The 18,833-nt window shown below is 51.5% G+C and overlaps 1 protein-coding gene and 1 long non-coding RNA gene across 5 annotated transcripts; one reads left to right on the top strand and one right to left on the bottom strand.

Annotated features, from left to right (window-relative positions):
- The first annotated feature begins 5,104 nt into the window (after positions 1 to 5,104).
- Positions 5,105 to 10,505, top strand: LOC146059342 (uncharacterized). 3 transcript variants are annotated; one of them, XR_014470222.1, is made up of 5 exons: positions 5,105 to 5,486; positions 7,017 to 7,277; positions 7,363 to 8,083; positions 8,196 to 9,302; positions 10,378 to 10,505. XR_014470222.1 is itself a non-coding variant. In XM_083171489.1 (5 exons), the coding sequence occupies exons 1-5, from the start codon at positions 5,277 to 5,279 to the stop codon at positions 8,861 to 8,863; spliced, it is 1,785 nt and encodes a 594-aa protein (XP_083027615.1). In that variant the 5' UTR covers positions 5,105 to 5,276; the 3' UTR covers positions 8,864 to 9,403. The 3 variants fall into 3 exon arrangements, 2 of the variants coding, with proteins under 2 accessions (XP_083027615.1, XP_083027614.1); XM_083171489.1 differs by lacking the exon at positions 10,378 to 10,505 and having other exon boundaries at positions 7,363 to 7,699; positions 7,775 to 8,083; positions 8,196 to 9,403; XM_083171488.1 differs by lacking the exon at positions 10,378 to 10,505 and having other exon boundaries at positions 8,196 to 9,403.
- Positions 10,418 to 12,021, bottom strand: LOC146059343 (uncharacterized). Of its 2 annotated transcripts, XR_014470224.1 has the most exons (6): positions 11,921 to 12,021; positions 11,712 to 11,834; positions 11,503 to 11,625; positions 11,294 to 11,416; positions 11,106 to 11,207; positions 10,418 to 10,582 (listed from the first exon to the last, which is right to left on the bottom strand). It is a non-coding gene; the product is annotated as an uncharacterized LOC146059343 (long non-coding RNA). The 2 variants fall into 2 exon arrangements; XR_014470223.1 differs by having other exon boundaries at positions 10,418 to 11,207.
- Positions 12,022 to 18,833: the final 6,812 nt, after the last annotated feature.

Genomic DNA, 18,833 nt, shown 5'->3' with positions numbered 1-18,833 from the left:
TGTTTGTTTGTTTGCAGTATGTGTGCCCCCCGTTTTTTGGGGGGGTTTTAAACTTTTTTTGCTTGAGTGTTTTTTTTTTTTTTTTTTTTACTGTGCTTGGTGCAATGTGCAGCTATGCTGCATGCTTGTTTGGGGTGCTGGAGTGTTGTGGTGGGTGCCCTTCATGCTTTGGGCGTGGTCGTGAGTCCCCATTTTAAAATGACTGCAGCCAAAAAAAAAAGGAAAAAAAAAAACCTGCAGCCATTTTAAAATGGGGGCCCTGGGTCACGAGCATAGCATGTCGGGATCCCCCCCACTACACCCCAGCATCCCTGACAAGCATGCCTGCACCTTGCACCCCACTTGGGTTTGCCTGGCCCCTCAGTGTCATTTTCACAAAATTGCCTGTTTGGGGTTTTTTTTACTGTGGATCATGTGTGGGTGGCATGTGCGGCCCTGATGCATGCTTGTTTGGGGTGCTGGAGTGTTGTGGTGGGTGCCCTTCATGCTTTGGGCGTGGTCGTGAGTCCCCATTTTAAAATGACTGCAGCCAAAAAAAAAAAGGAAAAAAAAAAACCTGCAGCCATTTTAAAATGGGGGCCCTGGGTCACGAGCATAGCATGTCGGGATCCCCCCCACTACACCCCAGCATCCCTGACAAGCATGCCTGCACCTTGCACCCCACTTGGGTTTGCCTGGCCCCTCAGTGTCATTTTCACAAAATTGCCTGTTTGGGTTTTTTTTTACTGTGGATCATGTGTGGGTGGCATGTGCGGCCCTGATGCATGCTTGTTTGGGGTGCTGGAGTGTTGTGGTGGGTGCCCTTCATGCTTTGGGCGTGGTCGTGAGTCCCCATTTTAAAATGACTGCAGCCAAAAAAAAAAGGAAAAAAAAAAACCTGCAGCCATTTTAAAATGGGGGCCCTGGGTCACGAGCATAGCATGTCGGGATCCCCCCCACTACACCCCAGCATCCCTGACAAGCATGCCTGCACCTTGCACCCCACTTGGGTTTGCCTGGCCCCTCAGTGTCATTTTCACAAAATTGCCTGTTTGGGGTTTTTTTTTACTGTGGATCATGTGTGGGTGGCATGTGCGGCCCTGATGCATGCTTGTTTGGGGTGCTGGAGTGTTGTGGTGGGTGCCCTTCATGCTTTGGGCGTGGTCGTGAGTCCCCATTTTAAAATGACTGCAGCCAAAAAAAAAAGGAAAAAAAAAAACCTGCAGCCATTTTAAAATGGGGGCCCTGGGTCACGAGCATAGCATGTCGGGATCCCCCCCACTACACCCCAGCATCCCTGACAAGCATGCCTGCACCTTGCACCCCACTTGGGTTTGCCTGGCCCCTCAGTGTCATTTTCACAAAATTGCCTGTTTGGGGTTTTTTTTACTGTGGATCATGTGTGGGTGGCATGTGCGGCCCTGATGCATGCTTGTTTGGGGTGCTGGAGTGTTGTGGTGGGTGCCCTTCATGCTTTGGGCGTGGTCGTGAGTCCCCATTTTAAAATGACTGCAGCCAAAAAAAAACGGAAAAAAAAAAACCTGCAGCCATTTTAAAATGGGGGCCCTGGGTCACGAGCATAGCATGTCGGGATCCCCCCCACTACACCCCAGCATCCCTGACAAGCATGCCTGCACCTTGCACCCCACTTGGGTTTGCCTGGCCCCTAAGTGTCATTTTCACAAAATTGCCTGTTTGGGGTTTTTTTGAGTGTGGATCATGTGTGGGTGGCATGTGCGGCCCTGATGCATGCTTGTTTGGGGTGCTGGAGTGTTGTGGTGGGTGCCCTTCATGCTTTGGGCGTGGTCGTGAGTCCCCATTTTAAAATGACTGCAGCCAAAAAAAACAGGAAAAAAAAAAACCTGCAGCCATTTTAAAATGGGGGCCCTGGGTCACGAGCATAGCATGTCGGGATCCCCCCCACTACACCCCAGCATCCCTGACAAGCATGCCTGCACCTTGCACCCCACTTGGGTTTGCCTGGCCCCTAAGTGTCATTTTCACAAAATTGCCTGTTTGGGGTTTTTTTGAGTGTGGATCATGTGTGGGTGGCATGTGCGGCCCTGATGCATGCTTGTTTGGGGTGCTGGAGTGTTGTGGTGGGTGCCCCTCATGCTTTGGGCGTGGTCGTGAGTCCCCATTTTAAAATGACTGCAGCCAAAAAAAAACGGAAAAAAAAAAACCTGCAGCCATTTTAAAATGGGGGCCCTGGGTCACGAGCATAGCATGTCGGGATCCCCCCCACTACACCCCAGCATCCCTGACAAGCATGCCTGCACCTTGCACCCCACTTGGGTTTGCCTGGCCCCTCAGTGTCATTTTCACAAAATTGCCTGTTTGGGTTTTTTTTTACTGTGGATCATGTGTGGGTGGCATGTGCGGCCCTGATGCATGCTTGTTTGGGGTGCTGGAGTGTTGTGGTGGGTGCCCCTCATGCTTTGGGCGTGGTCGTGAGTCCCCATTTTAAAATGACTGCAGCCAAAAAAAAACGGAAAAAAAAAAACCTGCAGCCATTTTAAAATGGGGGCCCTGGGTCACGAGCATAGCATGTCGGGATCCCCCCCACTACACCCCAGCATCCCTGACAAGCATGCCTGCACCTTGCACCCCACTTGGGTTTGCCTGGCCCCTAAGTGTCATTTTCACAAAATTGCCTGTTTGGGGTTTTTTTTACTGTGGATCATGTGTGGGTGGCATGTGCGGCCCTGATGCATGCTTGTTTGGGGTGCTGGAGTGTTGTGGTGGGTGCCCTTCATGCTTTGGGCGTGGTCGTGAGTCCCCATTTTAAAATGACTGCAGCCAAAAAAAACAGGAAAAAAAAAAACCTGCAGCCATTTTAAAATGGGGGCCCTGGGTCACGAGCATAGCATGTCTGGATCCCCCCCACTACACCCCAGCATCCCTGACAAGCATGCCTGCACCTTGCACCCCACTTGGGTTTGCCTGGCCCCTCAGTGTCATTTTCACAAAATTGCCTGTTTGGGGTTTTTTTGAGTGTGGATCATGTGTGGGTGGCATGTGCGGCCCTGATGCATGCTTGTTTGGGGTGCTGGAGTGTTGTGGTGGGTGCCCTTCATGCTTTGGGCGTGGTCGTGAGTCCCCATTTTAAAATGACTGCAGCCAAAAAAAAAAGGAAAAAAAAAAACCTGCAGCCATTTTAAAATGGGGGCCCTGGGTCACGAGCATAGCATGTCTGGATCCCCCCCACTACACCCCAGCATCCCTGACAAGCATGCCTGCACCTTGCACCCCACTTGGGTTTGCCTGGCCCCTCAGTGTCATTTTCACAAAATTGCCTGTTTGGGGTTTTTTTGAGTGTGGATCATGTGTGGGTGGCATGTGCGGCCCTGATGCATGCTTGTTTGGGGTGCTGGAGTGTTGTGGTGGGTGCCCTTCATGCTTTGGGCGTGGTCGTGAGTCCCCATTTTAAAATGACTGCAGCCAAAAAAAAAAGGAAAAAAAAAAACCTGCAGCCATTTTAAAATGGGGGCCCTGGGTCACGAGCATAGCATGTCGGGATCCCCCCCACTACACCCCAGCATCCCTGACAAGCATGCCTGCACCTTGCACCCCACTTGGGTTTGCCTGGCCCCTAAGTGTCATTTTCACAAAATTGCCTGTTTGGGGTTTTTTTTACTGTGGATCATGTGTGGGTGGCATGTGCGGCCCTGATGCATGCTTGTTTGGGGTGCTGGAGTGTTGTGGTGGGTGCCCTTCATGCTTTGGGCGTGGTCGTGAGTCCCCATTTTAAAATGACTGCAGCCAAAAAAAAAAGGAAAAAAAAAAACCTGCAGCCATTTTAAAATGGGGGCCCTGGGTCACGAGCATAGCATGTCTGGATCCCCCCCACTACACCCCAGCATCCCTGACAAGCATGCCTGCACCTTGCACCCCACTTGGGTTTGCCTGGCCCCTCAGTGTCATTTTCACAAAATTGCCTGTTTGGGTTTTTTTTTACTGTGGATCATGTGTGGGTGGCATGTGCGGCCCTGATGCATGCTTGTTTGGGGTGCTGGAGTGTTGTGGTGGGTGCCCTTCATGCTTTGGGCGTGGTCGTGAGTCCCCATTTTAAAATGACTGCAGCCAAAAAAAAAAGGAAAAAAAAAAACCTGCAGCCATTTTAAAATGGGGGCCCTGGGTCACGAGCATAGCATGTCGGGATCCCCCCCACTACACCCCAGCATCCCTGACAAGCATGCCTGCACCTTGCACCCCACTTGGGTTTGCCTGGCCCCTCAGTGTCATTTTCACAAAATTGCCTGTTTGGGGTTTTTTTGAGTGTGGATCATGTGTGGGTGGCATGTGCGGCCCTGATGCATGCTTGTTTGGGGTGCTGGAGTGTTGTGGTGGGTGCCCTTCATGCTTTGGGCGTGGTCGTGAGTCCCCATTTTAAAATGACTGCAGCCAAAAAAAAAAGGAAAAAAAAAAACCTGCAGCCATTTTAAAATGGGGGCCCTGGGTCACGAGCATAGCATGTCGGGATCCCCCCTACTACACCCCAGCATCCCTGACAAGCATGCCTGCACCTTGCACCCCACTTGGGTTTGCCTGGCCCCTCAGTGTCATTTTCACAAAATTGCCTGTTTGGGGTTTTTTTTACTGTGGATCATGTGTGGGTGGCATGTGCGGCCCTGATGCATGCTTGTTTGGGGTGCTGGAGTGTTGTGGTGGGTGCCCTTCATGCTTTGGGCGTGGTCGTGAGTCCCCATTTTAAAATGACTGCAGCCAAAAAAAAAAGGAAAAAAAAAAACCTGCAGCCATTTTAAAATGGGGGCCCTGGGTCACGAGCATAGCATGTCGGGATCCCCCCCACTACACCCCAGCATCCCTGACAAGCATGCCTGCACCTTGCACCCCACTTGGGTTTGCCTGGCCCCTCAGTGTCATTTTCACAAAATTGCCTGTTTGGGGTTTTTTTTACTGTGGATCATGTGTGGGTGGCATGTGCGGCCCTGATGCATGCTTGTTTGGGGTGCTGGAGTGTTGTGGTGGGTGCCCTTCATGCTTTGGGCGTGGTCGTGAGTCCCCATTTTAAAATGACTGCAGCCAAAAAAAAACGGAAAAAAAAAAACCTGCAGCCATTTTAAAATGGGGGCCCTGGGTCACGAGCATAGCATGTCGGGATCCCCCCCACTACACCCCAGCATCCCTGACAAGCATGCCTGCACCTTGCACCCCACTTGGGTTTGCCTGGCCCCTAAGTGTCATTTTCTCAAAATTTTCTTAAGGTAGGTTAATTGCACAGTAAAGGTACAAAAATGTAAAGTTTGCTTTATCTGTGTTTATATTTCACAGGAATGTCTCATCGGACAAGGATCGTGGAACCCCTTTCCCCTCTTCTTTCTATTTCAGGTGAGACGAGTCCAGTGGAGATGACTACAAGGGAGGAAGATGGTGATAGGATTTCCACAAGTAACCCTGGCCGGCCGGTGCAGGACGACATGGAGCATGGAGATCGAGAAGGAACACCTCAATCAAGACAAACAACTAAAAGGAGAAGGACACAGGTAACTTCTTTAAAACTTGATGAATAGACAGGTTTCGCAACAACGCACTAGCGCGTATTTTACCCTAAAAGTGGGCGCCGGGACCCATTAAACAGTGGCCACCGGACGCCGATGACTGTAGGTTTTATATATTTTGCTGCTGCTGCGCATCACGAACCCTGCATGAGAGCAGGTTAACTTTTCAAACTCTGCATCCTAAGTCCGCTCTGCTGTTGAGAGCAGTGGGGGGGGGGGGGGGTGGGGACAGGATAGGATGCTGTAACAGCCGCTCTCAGCAGAGTAGATCTGCGCACTGTCAGGGTGGCAGGGTAAAGGATGATGCAAATTTGACTTAGATCAGCGTGTCAGCTGGTCCAGTCCCACCCCGCCGCGTTGATAGCCTGCTCACCTACTCTGCTGACCCCCCCCCCCCCCCTTGGCAACCAGTGTGAAGATCCCGGGATCATGTAGCAGCGCAGCGCGACTTAAGCCTCACGCAGAGTCCCAGGGTCACTCCTAGTTCCAAAGATTGCACAGGAATAAACAATAGCAAAGATACCAAAGTATTACCTTTATTTTACACACGGGTTTTACATGTTAAATCAGCATTTAAAGTCTATATACATTATATACAGAAAGGTCATCAGTATTATTCACGTTATCAGAACCTTACCATGTTATCCTTCAGATTAACATCAGATGGCCAGGACACGCTAGTCCACAACTCCCGGCGCTGACGCTCGGACACTTCTCTGCCTCTCTCTCCCTGCAAACACCCACTTAAATCCCAAAGGCAGCCCTCTCCACCACCCTCTGGAATTTTTAACCCTTCCTATGCTGGGTGCGGTTGCATGATATATAAAGAGGCCCATTGATCCCAGAACCAAAAAATATACACAAACTAAACAGATTGTAATCTAAGCATTTGGTCGCTTCTAACCGGACCATAGATATACAGTTATATTCTTTAGGTATTAAGCATTCGGGAAGACTGCCATATTTAACTTCATTGTAGCAAATCCCTTATTCATGCTACCATCACAGTTTACTAACTACATAACCAGGAGGCAGTGACGTAACCACGGGCAACGCTTATCCTCCCAGTTTCTCTTGTGTTCAAAAAACGCTCTTCTTGCCTTCATATGCATATGTAGCAGTATGGGCTACAGTATACAAAGCTTAGGGAACATAGTACAGCCATTTACATAACATGAGGGAATATTTCCCTCCAGTAGCACACATACTCATCCTAATTGAATAACCTGTTTGGATTATTCAGTATAACATCCTATTATTGTCCGACATACAGCCCTGTGATGTCCCCTATATATAGCAGTCTGGGGTTCCCAGCTCTGATATGAATACAGTCCGTGATAATTTCCGGTTATCGCCGGCATTTTGCAGTTCTCTTTGCTGCAACGCAGAAAGATGCAGGCGAACAACATATGACGGAAAGGGGCGTGGCCAAATACTTAATACATCATGAGGTTAATGTTTAATATATGCTAAATCTTTTTGTGTAATTTTGCTGACACTGTTTGTTTTTTAAAGGCTACAGACAGAACACTGGACGAACAACCCAGTGGTTCTGGGGTCCAACCACCCGTAGCGAGAAAGAAACCTGGCAGGAAAAAAAAGGTTCCCCTAGACCAACTTGCCGAGGGAGAAGAGGAGAGCATCCCGTTCACTACTGCAGAAAGCAACGTGCTGGTTGAAATGGTCCACAAGTTCTATGACCAACTGTGTGGACAAAGAAGACAGGAAACGAGCGGTAGAGAGCGTAAAAGAATATGGGCCTCGATTGCAGAGAAGGTTCATTGCTTTTTTTTTATTAAAATAAATCCATTTAAAAAAGTGCATTATTTGATTGTTTATAATGTGATTTTTTGCATCTTAGATTACAGCAGTGAGTGGCAACGTCAGGTCGATCGACAAATGCCACAAACGATACAATGATTGTCGACGGCACACAAAACGGAAGATGGGCCAAGTCAGGCAACATCTAATTGGGACTGGAGGCGGACCACCATTACAAGTTTCATGGCAGCCGTGGGAACGAGCCATCCAGGAACACATGAATCCAATCATGGTGGAAGGTGTTCCAGGCTCTGTGGAGTCCAATGTCCGCAGAGCAGAAGTGTTGAACGCTATCGAAGCGCAAATTCCACCTGCGCAACGAAGAAGACGAAAGACAACACCAGCAGAAACAGCACCTTCGCAAACTCAGGAGCAGGGTAATTATTTGTACTACTTTGCTCTCTCTAAAATTATTTTGCAAGGTTCTAAAATGTATATTTTCATTTCAACAGTTGTCGTTGCTGAAGATCGGACAGAAGACACCCATGTAAGCCAACCGGCTGAAGAACAGTCAACACAGGAAGAGACCATCACCCTGGATCTGTACTCGATCAGTCAGTTTGAATCGTCCATTCAAACAGAAGACACCTCTCGAGGATTTGAAGACAGCAGCTTGCAAACCCCACTGGGTGAAGAAGGATCTACAGCAAGTGGAGGATTGGCCCATCAGCTTCCAAGTTATCATCATTCCATCCAGGACATCGAGGAAGCGTCTGAAGATGAGGAGGAGGTGGATCCCACCAGACCACCACTGATGGATTGTAAGCTTTTGCCATTTGTTTGTAACCTTGTGGTTTTTTTTTTTTTTTTTTTTTAAAGATTACATTGTGTGAAATGGATAAAATTTATTTATCTTGTCCTTTTTTTTTATAGCCGGAATGCAGCTCGTGGAGGACATCCAGAGAGAACAGGCTCCAACGCGCGTCCATAGAGTCCGGCAATTGGCGTCTGAAATAGAAGATCACCAGAACCAGTACCGGATCATGATGGAGCAGAGGATGACAGCCATGGAGAAGCATCTTGAAACACTGGCCACAACGATGTCCGACATCGAGCGAAGACGCCAGGAGGATTGGGCCGAAATAGAGCGAAGACGGCATGAAGACTGGGTGGAATCCGAACGCCGACGTCGAGAGGATAACCAGGTGATGATGACCGGGATCTACAAGTTGGTTGAGAATGCAGCGTGTCAACAGGAGACCCTGAGACAAATTTCCACCTGCCAGACACAAATTGCGGCAAGCTGCATGATGATCGCCAGTTCCCTGCAGCAGAGATACAATCCGGACAACGTGGGACAACCAGCGAGAGCCACCCCTTCACCGTGGATGCCACCATCTTCATCAAGTCGGCATCAGGAGCCTGCGCATCTCCAAACATCGTGGGCTGGATCTTCTCAGGCATACCAAGGCTACGCTGGAATGTATCCACCTCCTCCACCCTCCAGCCAAAGACCAAGGACGCCACCACATCGCACATCTCCTGCTCGAGCTTCAACCGCCCAAAGGCCGGGACCGGCGGAGGAGGACCCTGCACAGTGAACACGGTCGTATATTTCCATTTATTTTACATGTTGTTTGTTTTTATGTTAATATAGAAAGCTTTCTTTTCTCCAACTTTCAGTTTGTCTTTTCTTATGATTATTTAACCCTTGCAAATTTTTCCTACAGCTGTGTTCACTAAGGAGTTGGGCGTAACAGTTATGCAATGCATGCGCGTGCATGCATTGATAATTGTTGGGAAATGATGAAAGCTCCTTACATATGGTGGATGTAATAATGGGCCATAAAAAGAGCAATCTGATCCCACATTTCTACCCTTGCAATGCAACCTTTAAAACATTTGTTCATATTTATCAAAATTACACCCAGTGCAAACACCATTTTTTTTTTTTCAATTTTTCAGGGGCAGTGCATTGGAAATTGATTTTCAACTCCTAAAATCCAAAACGGGGAGAATGCCAAAGCTACATACCTATTGGTGAGTAATACCCAAGTGCACCCTCTAATCTATCTTGTCCCCAAATCTTGTCCCTTGTGCTAACGCCCAGACCAGGCGCATTTGAAGTGTGGCTGGCTTGTGCGTTACCACAACGCTTACTCTGCATCCGGTGCCCACAACTTGCAACTCGCATCTTGTCCCTTGTGCTAACGCACAGACCAGGCGCATTTGAAGTGTGGCTGGCTTGTGCGTTACCACAACGCTTACTCAGCATCCGGTGCCCACAACTTGCAACTCGCATCTTGTCCCTTGTGCTAACGCACAGACCAGGCGCATTTGAAGTGTGGCTGGCTTGTGCGTTACCACAACGCTTACTCTGCATCCGGTGCCCACAGCTTGCAACTCGCATCTTGTCCCTTGTGCTAACGCACAGACCAGGCGCATTTGAAGTGTGGCTGGCTTGTGCGTTACCACAACGCTTACTCTGCATCCGGTGCCCACAGCTTGCAACTCGCATCTTGTCCCTTGTGCTAACGCACAGACCAGGCGCATTTGAAGTGTGGCTGGCTTGTGCGTTACCACAACGCTTACTCAGCATCCGGTGCCCACAGCTTGCAACTCGCATCTTGTCCCTTGTGCTAACGCACAGACCAGGCGCATTTGAAGTGTGGCTGGCTTGTGCGTTACCACAACGCTTACTCTGCATCCGGTGCCCACAACTTGCAACTCGCATCTTGTCCCTTGTGCTAACGCACAGACCAGGCGCATTTGAAGTGTGGCTGGCTTGTGCGTTACCACAACGCTTACTCTGCATCCGGTGCCCACAGCTTGCAACTCGCATCTTGTCCCTTGTGCTAACGCACAGACCAGGCGCATTTGAAGTGTGGCTGGCTTGTGCGTTACCACAACGCTTACTCTGCATCCGGTGCCCACAACTTGCAACTCGCATCTTGTCCCTTGTGCTAACGCACAGACCAGGCGCATTTGAAGTGTGGCTGGCTTGTGCGTTACCACAACGCTTACTCAGCATCCGGTGCCCACAGCTTGCAACTCACATCTTTTCCCAAATAGGTTTTTGATACCAATTTCCAAAATTTGCTCTCCTTTTTTGCAGGTTATACCGACGGTAAGGATTAAGAATTGACACCGGGAAAGTCTTTACCATGGTATTAATTTATTTCGGAATTTAACATGTGAAAAAAAGTTAAATAAAGTTTTTCAAATATATTGACTGCTTTCTTGCTTCTGAATGTTATTAAAAAGGTATCAGATGAGTATTATTCCATTTTTCAGTTGTGAACCATTTTCTTTTGAAACGACTGCAAAAAATGATAAAGGGTCAGTGTCAGATAAATATTAAGGTTTTTTTTTTGTGTTTTACATGCATACAAGCTAGGAGTTTCCAGATTGGTGCCGGTTTAGACCAAGTACTTTTTGGGTTTATATTTCACTGATACTCCTATTTCTAAGCTTTTCCTTAAATATGTCATTCTTGCCAAATACACCTAAATAGATTTCTAAAGGTGTCTCAGTGAAATATTTGGAGCAATCCCCGCCATCTCATAACAGTAGTGATTGATCCAAAAAGCGAATTTCTGGGCCTATTACAGGGTGATAGTTTCAGAAAGCAAATGATTTTGGGAGAGTGTTCCCATAGCTTAGATAACTTAGATTTGACCATATAATTGATTGATTTATCACTATTTTCAATAGTTTAAAAACTCTACCAAAATCAAACACAAACTCAAGCTAGCTATATTCCATTTGACATGAACTGGATTCATGGACGAGAGGTGAATAAACATGTAAAATTTATTGATGAGAAACAACATTACTTAACACCTTGCACGCACATGACAGGTACAGCCTATGGTCCGGCAGGTCTTTTTCACTTTAGGGGTTCACCCGCTGGAGACTTCCCCGTCCAGAGACCAGCAAAAGAAACTGCAAAGAAGAAAGAAGGGGTTAATGATCGGTGACTGTCTCCTATAGCCTCCCACCACCAGTCCCCCACGTAGTTCCATACTCACCCCAGATTTGGTTTTAATGAATGTGCTCGCACATGACAGGTACAGCCTATGGTCCGGCAGGTCATTTTCACTTTAGGGGTTCACCCGCTGGAGACTTCCCCGTCCAGAGACCAGCAAAAGAAACTGCAAAGAAGAAAGAAGGGGTTAATGATCGGTGACTGTCTCCTATAGCCTCCCACCACCAGTCCCCCACGTAGTTCCATACTCACCCCAGATTTGGTTTTAATGAATGTGCTCGCACATGACAGGTACAGCCTATGGTCCGGCAGGTCTTTTTCACTTTAGGGGTTCACCCGCTGGAGACTTCCCCGTCCAGAGACCAGCAAAAGAAACTGCAAAGAAGAAAGAAGGGGTTAATGATCGGTGACTGTCTCCTATAGCCTCCCACCACCAGTCCCCCACGTAGTTCCATACTCACCCCAGATTTGGTTTTAATGAATGTGCTCGCACATGACAGGTACAGCCTATGGTCCGGCAGGTCTTTTTCACTTTAGGGGTTCACCCGCTGGAGACTTCCCCGTCCAGAGACCGGCAAAAGAAACTGCAAAGAAGAAAGAAGGGGTTAATGATCGGTGACTGTCTCCTATAGCCTCCCACCACCAGTCCCCCACGTAGTTCCATACTCACCCCAGATTTGGTTTTAATGAATGTGCTCGCACATGACAGGTACAGCCTATGGTCCGGCAGGTCTTTTTCACTTTAGGGTTCACCCGCTGGAGACTTCCCCGTCCAGAGACCAGCAAAAGAAACTGCAAATCCAGCTGCTTGTAGGTCCCTCCAGAAATTATCAAGCAGGAATAGGCTGCGGAAAATAAAAAGGGGTTAGTGACACCTCACAGGGCCCAAACCCTCCCCTCCTTCCCCCAGGGGGAGCGATACTCACCGGGTAACTGCACAGTAGCCCATGGGAAAGGCATCACGCACACACACCTGCCAGCAGCCCTCACACATCAGGGGTTCATCCGCTGCACACAGGATCCAGCTGCTTGTAGGGCCCTCCAGAAAGTATTAAGCAGGAATAGGCTGCGGAAAATAAAAAGGGGTTAGTGACACCTCACAGGGCCCAAACCCTCCCCTCCTTCCCCCAGCTGGAGCGATACTCACCGGGTAACTGCACAGTAGCCCATGGGAAAGGCATCACGCACACACACCTGCCAGCAGCCCTCACACATCAGGGGTTCATCCGCTGCACACAGGATCCCGCTGCTTGTAGGTCCCTCCAGAAATTATCAAGCAGGAATAGGCTGCGGAAAATAAAAAGGGGTTAGTGACACCTCACAGGGCCCAAACCCTCCCCCTCCTTCCCCCAGGGGGAGCGATACTCACCGGGTAACTGCACAGTAGCCCATGGGAAAGGCATCACGCACACACACCTGCCAGCAGCCCTCACACATCAGGGGTTCATCCGCTGCACACAGGATCCCGCTGCTTGTAGGGCCCTCCAGAAAGTATTAAGCAGGAATAGGCTGCGGAAAATAAAAAGGGGTTAGTGACACCTCACAGGGCCCAAACCCTCCCCTCCTTCCCCCAGCTGGAGCGATACTCACCGGGTAACTGCACAGTAGCCCATGGGAAAGGCATCACGCACCCACACCTGCCAGCAGCCCTCACACATCAGGGGTTCATCCGCTGCACACAGGATCCAGCTGCTTGTAGGGCCCTCCAGAAAGTATTAAGCAGGAATAGGCTGCGGAAAATAAAAAGGGGTTAGTGACACCTCACAGGGCCCAAACCCTCCCCTCCTTCCCCAGCTGGAGCGATACTCACCGGGTAACTGCACAGTAGCCCATGGGAAAGGCATCACGCACCCACACCTGCCAGCAGCCCTCACACATCAGGGGTTCATCCGCTGCACACAGGATCCCGCTGCTTGTAGGTCCCTCCAGAAATTATCAAGCAGGAATAGGCTGCGGAAAATAAAAAGGGGTTAGTGACACCTCACAGGGCCCAAACCCTCCCCTCCTTCCCCCAGGGGGAGCGATACTCACCGGGTAACTGCACAGTAGCCCATGGGAAAGGCATCACGCACACACACCTGCCAGCAGCCCTCACACATCAGGGGTTCATCCGCTGCACACAGGATCCCGCTGCTTGTAGGTCCCTCCAGAAATTATCAAGCAGGAATAGGCTGCGGAAAATAAAAAGGGGTTAGTGACACCTCACAGGGCCCAAACCCTCCCCTCCTTCCCCAGGGGGAGCGATACTCACCGGGTAACTGCACAGTAGCCCATGGAAAGGCATCACGCACCCACACCTGCCAGCAGCCCTCACACATCAGGGGTTCATCCGCTGCACACAGGATCCCGCTGCTTGTAGGTCCCTCCAGAAATTATCAAGCAGGAATAGGCTGCGGAAAATAAAAAGGGGTTAGTGACACCTCACAGGGCCCAAACCCTCCCCTCCTTCCCCCAGGGGGAGCGATACTCACCGGGTAACTGCACAGTAGCCCATGGGAAAGGCATCACGCACACACACCTGCCAGCAGCCCTCACACATCAGGGGTTCATCCGCTGCACACAGGATCCAGCTGCTTGTAGGGCCCTCCAGAAAGTATTAAGCAGGAATAGGCTGCGGAAAATAAAAAGGGGTTAGTGACACCTCACAGGGCCCAAACCCTCCCCTCCTTCCCCCAGCTGGAGCGATACTCACCGGGTAACTGCACAGTAGCCCATGGGAAAGGCATCACGCACCCACACCTGCCAGCAGCCCTCACACATCAGGGGTTCATCCGCTGCACACAGGATCCCGCTGCTTGTAGGTCCCTCCAGAAATTATCAAGCAGGAATAGGCTGCGGAAAATAAAAAGGGGTTAGTGACACCTCACAGGGCCCAAACCCTCCCCTCCTTCCCCCAGGGGGAGCGATACTCACCGGGTAACTGCACAGTAGCCCATGGGAAAGGCATCACGCACCCACACCTGCCAGCAGCCCTCACACATCAGGGGTTCATCCGCTGCACACAGGATCCCGCTGCTTGTAGGGCCCTCCAGAAATTATCAAGCAGGAATAGGCTGCGGAAAATAAAAAGGGGTTAGTGACACCTCACAGGGCCCAAACCCTCCCCTCCTTCCCCCAGGGGGAGCGATACTCACCGGGTAACTGCACAGTAGCCCATGGGAAAGGCATCACGCACCCACACCTGCCAGCAGCCCTCACACATCAGGGGTTCATCCGCTGCACACAGGATCCCGCTGCTTGTAGGTCCCTCCAGAAATTATCAAGCAGGAATAGGCTGCGGAAAATAAAAAGGGGTTAGTGACACCTCACAGGGCCCAAACCCTCCCCTCCTTCCCCCAGGGGGAGCGATACTCACCGGGTAACTGCACAGTAGCCCATGGGAAAGGCATCACGCACCCACACCTGCCAGCAGCCCTCACACATCAGGGGTTCATCCGCTGCACACAGGATCCCGCTGCTTGTAGGTCCCTCCAGAAATTATCAAGCAGGAATAGGCTGCGGAAAATAAAAAGGGGTTAGTGACACCTCACAGGGCCCAAACCCTCCCCTCCTTCCCCCAGGGGGAGCGATACTCACCGGGTAACTGCACAGTAGCCCATGGGAAAGGCATCACGCACCCACACCTGCCAGCAGCCCTCACACATCAGGGGTTCATCCGCTGCACACAGGATCCCGCTGCTTGTAGGTCCCTCCAGAAAGTATTAAGCAGGAATAGGCTGCGGAAAATAAAAAGGGGTTAGTGACACCTCACAGGGCCCAAACCCTCCCCACCTTCCCCCAGGGGGAGCGATACTCACCGGGTAACTGCACAGTAGCCCATGGGAAAGGCATCACGCACCCACACCTGCCAGCAGCCCTCACACATCAGGGGTTCATCCGCTGCACACAGGATCCCGCTGCTTGTAGGTCCCTCCAGAAATTATCAAGCAGGAATAGGCTGCGGAAAATAAAAAGGGGTTAGTGACACCTCACAGGGCCCAAACCCTCCCCTCCTTCCCCCAGGGGGAGCGATACTCACCGGGTAACTGCACAGTAGCCCATGGGAAAGGCATCACGCACACACACCTGCCAGCAGCCCTCACACATCAGGGGTTCATCCGCTGCACACAGGATCCAGCTGCTTGTAGGGCCCTCCAGAAAGTATTAAGCAGGAATAGGCTGCGGAAAATAAAAAGGGGTTAGTGACACCTCACAGGGCCCAAACCCTCCCCTCCTTCCCCCAGGGGGAGCGATACTCACCGGGTAACTGCACAGTAGCCCATGGGAAAGGCATCACGCACCCACACCTGCCAGCAGCCCTCACACATCAGGGGTTCATCCGCTGCACACAGGATCCCGCTGCTTGTAGGTCCCTCCAGAAATTATCAAGCAGGAATAGGCTGCGGAAAATAAAAAGGGGTTAGTGACACCTCACAGGGCCCAAACCCTCCCCTCCTTCCCCCAGCTGGAGCGATACTCACCGGGTAACTGCACAGTAGCCCATGGGAAAGGCATCACGCACCCACACCTGCCAGCAGCCCTCACACATCAGGGGTTCATCCGCTGCACACAGGATCCCGCTGCTTGTAGGTCCCTCCAGAAATTATCAAGCAGGAATAGGCTGCGGAAAATAAAAAGGGGTTAGTGACACCTCACAGGGCCCAAACCCTCCCCTCCTTCCCCCAGGGGGAGCGATACTCACCGGGTAACTGCACAGTAGCCCATGGGAAAGGCATCACGCACCCACACCTGCCAGCAGCCCTCACACATCAGGGGTTCATCCGCTGCACACAGGATCCCGCTGCTTGTAGGTCCCTCCAGAAATTATCAAGCAGGAATAGGCTGCGGAAAATAAAAAGGGGTTAGTGACACCTCACAGGGCCCAAACCCTCCCCTCCTTCCCCCAGCTGGAGCGATACTCACCGGGTAACTGCACAGTAGCCCATGGGAAAGGCATCACGCACCCACACCTGCCAGCAGCCCTCACACATCAGGGGTTCATCCGCTGCACACAGGATCCCGCTGCTTGTAGGTCCCTCCAGAAAGTATTAAGCAGGAATAGGCTGCGGAAAATAAAAAGGGGTTAGTGACACCTCACAGGGCCCTAACCCTCCCCTCCTTCCCCAGCTGGAGCGATACTCACCGGGTAACTGCACAGTAGCCCATGGGAAAGGCATCACGCACCCACACCTGCCAGCAGCCCTCACACATCAGGGGTTCATCCGCTGCACACAGGATCCAGCTGCTTGTAGGTCCCTCCAGAAATTATCAAGCAGGAATAGGCTGCGGAAAATAAAAAGGGGTTAGTGACACCTCACAGGGCCCAAACCCTCCCCTCCTTCCCCCAGGGGGAGCGATACTCACCGGGTAACTGCACAGTAGCCCATGGGAAAGGCATCACGCACACACACCTGCCAGCAGCCCTCACACATCAGGGGTTCATCCGCTGCACACAGGATCCCGCTGCTTGTAGGTCCCTCCAGAAAGTATTAAGCAGGAATAGGCTGCGGAAAATAAAAAGGGGTTAGTGACACCTCACAGGGCCCAAACCCTCCCCTCCTTCCCACAGGCGGAGCGCTACTCACGGGATAACTGAAACGTAGCCCATGGGAAAGGCATCACGCACCCACACCTGCCAGCAGCCCTCACACATCAGGGGTTCATCCGCTGCACACAGGATCCCGCTGCTTGTAGGTCCCTCCAGAAATTATCAAGCAGGAATAGGCTGCGGAAAATAAAAAGGGGTTAGTGACACCTCACAGGGCCCAAACCCTCCCCTCCTTCCCCCAGGGGGAGCGATACTCACCGGGTAACTGCACAGTAGCCCATGGGAAAGGCATCACGCACCCACACCTGCCAGCAGCCCTCACACATCAGGGGTTCATCCGCTGCACACAGGATCCAGCTGCTTGTAGGGCCCTCCAGAAAGTATTAAGCAGGAATAGGCTGCGGAAAATAAAAAGGGGTTAGTGACACCTCACAGGGCCCAAACCCTCCCCTCCTTCCCCCAGGGGGAGCGATACTCACCGGGTAACTGCACAGTAGCCCATGGGAAAGGCATCACGCACCCACACCTGCCAGCAGCCCTCACACATCAGGGGTTCATCCGCTGCACACAGGATCCAGCTGCTTGTAGGTCCCTCCAGAAATTATCAAGCAGGAATAGGCTGCGGAAAATAAAAAGGGGTTAGTGACACCTCACAGGGCCCAAACCCTCCCCTCCTTCCCCCAGGGGGAGCGATACTCACCGGGTAACTGCACAGTAGCCCATGGGAAAGGCATCACGCACCCACACCTGCCAGCAGCCCTCACACATCAGGGGTTCATCCGCTGCACACAGGATCCCGCTGCTTGTAGGTCCCTCCAGAAAGTATTAAGCAGGAATAGGCTGCGGAAAATAAAAAGGGGTTAGTGACACCTCACAGGGCCCAAACCCTCCCCTCCTTCCCCCAGCTGGAGCGATACTCACCGGGTAACTGCACAGTAGCCCATGGGAAAGGCATCACGCACCCACACCTGCCAGCAGCCCTCACACATCAGGGGTTCATCCGCTGCACACAGGATCCCGCTGCTTGTAGGTCCCTCCAGAAATTATCAAGCAGGAATAGGCTGCGGAAAATAAAAAGGGGTTAGTGACACCTCACAGGGCCCAAACCCTCCCCTCCTTCCCCCAGGGGGAGCGATACTCACCGGGTAACTGCACAGTAGCCCATGGGAAAGGCATCACGCACACACACCTGCCAGCAGCCCTCACACATCAGGGGTTCATCCGCTGCACACAGGATCCAGCTGCTTGTAGGGCCCTCCAGAAAGTATTAAGCAGGAATAGGCTGCGGAAAATAAAAAGGGGTTAGTGACACCTCACAGGGCCCAAACCCTCCCCTCCTTCCCCCAGCTGGAGCGATACTCACCGGGTAACTGCACAGTAGCCCATGGGAAAGGCATCACGCACCCACACCTGCCAGCAGCCCTCACACATCAGGGGTTCATCCGCTGCACACAGGATCCCGCTGCTTGTAGGTCCCTCCAGAAATTATCAAGCAGGAATAGGCTGCGGAAAATAAAAAGGGGTTAGTGACACCTCACAGGGCCCAAACCCTCCCCTCCTTCCCCCAGCTGGAGCGATACTCACCGGGTAACTGCACAGTAGCCCATGGGAAAGGCATCACGCACCCACACCTGCCAGCAGCCCTCACACATCAGGGGTTCATCCGCTGCACACAGGATCCCGCTGCTTGTAGGTCCCTCCAGAAATTATCAAGCAGGAATAGGCTGCGGAAAATAAAAAGGGGTTAGTGACACCTCACAGGGCCCAAACCCTCCCCTCCTTCCCCCAGGGGGAGCGATACTCACCGGGTAACTGCACAGTAGCCCATGGGAAAGGCATCACGCACCCACACCTGCCAGCAGCCCTCACACATCAGGGGTTCATCCGCTGCACACAGGATCCCGCTGCTTGTAGGTCCCTCCAGAAATTATCAAGCAGGAATAGGCTGCGGAAAATAAAAAGGGGTTAGTGACACCTCACAGGGCCCAAACCCTCCCCTCCTTCCCCCAGGGGGAGCGATACTCACCGGGTAACTGCACAGTAGCCCATGGGAAAG

The sequence above is a fragment of the Crinia signifera genome, chromosome 2 (genome assembly GCF_055691185.1).
Source record: "Crinia signifera chromosome 2, ASM5569118v1, whole genome shotgun sequence".
NCBI classification, from domain to species: domain Eukaryota; kingdom Metazoa; phylum Chordata; class Amphibia; order Anura; family Myobatrachidae; genus Crinia; species Crinia signifera.
The sequence above is the reverse complement of the archived record's forward strand: the minus strand, read 5'-3'. Positions and strand labels throughout refer to the sequence as shown.

Bases quoted from the DNA above. Each gene is read 5' to 3' on its own strand.
- LOC146059342 (XM_083171488.1), top strand. From the start codon at position 5,277: ATGTCTCATCGGACAAGGATCGTGGAACCCCTTTCCCCTCTTCTTTCT. The intron at 7,278-7,362 runs GTTCATTGCTTT...TTTGCATCTTAG, and splicing joins GGGCCTCGATTGCAGAGAAG to ATTACAGCAGTGAGTGGCAA. The intron at 8,084-8,195 runs GTAAGCTTTTGC...TTTTTTTTATAG, and splicing joins CAGACCACCACTGATGGATT to CCGGAATGCAGCTCGTGGAG.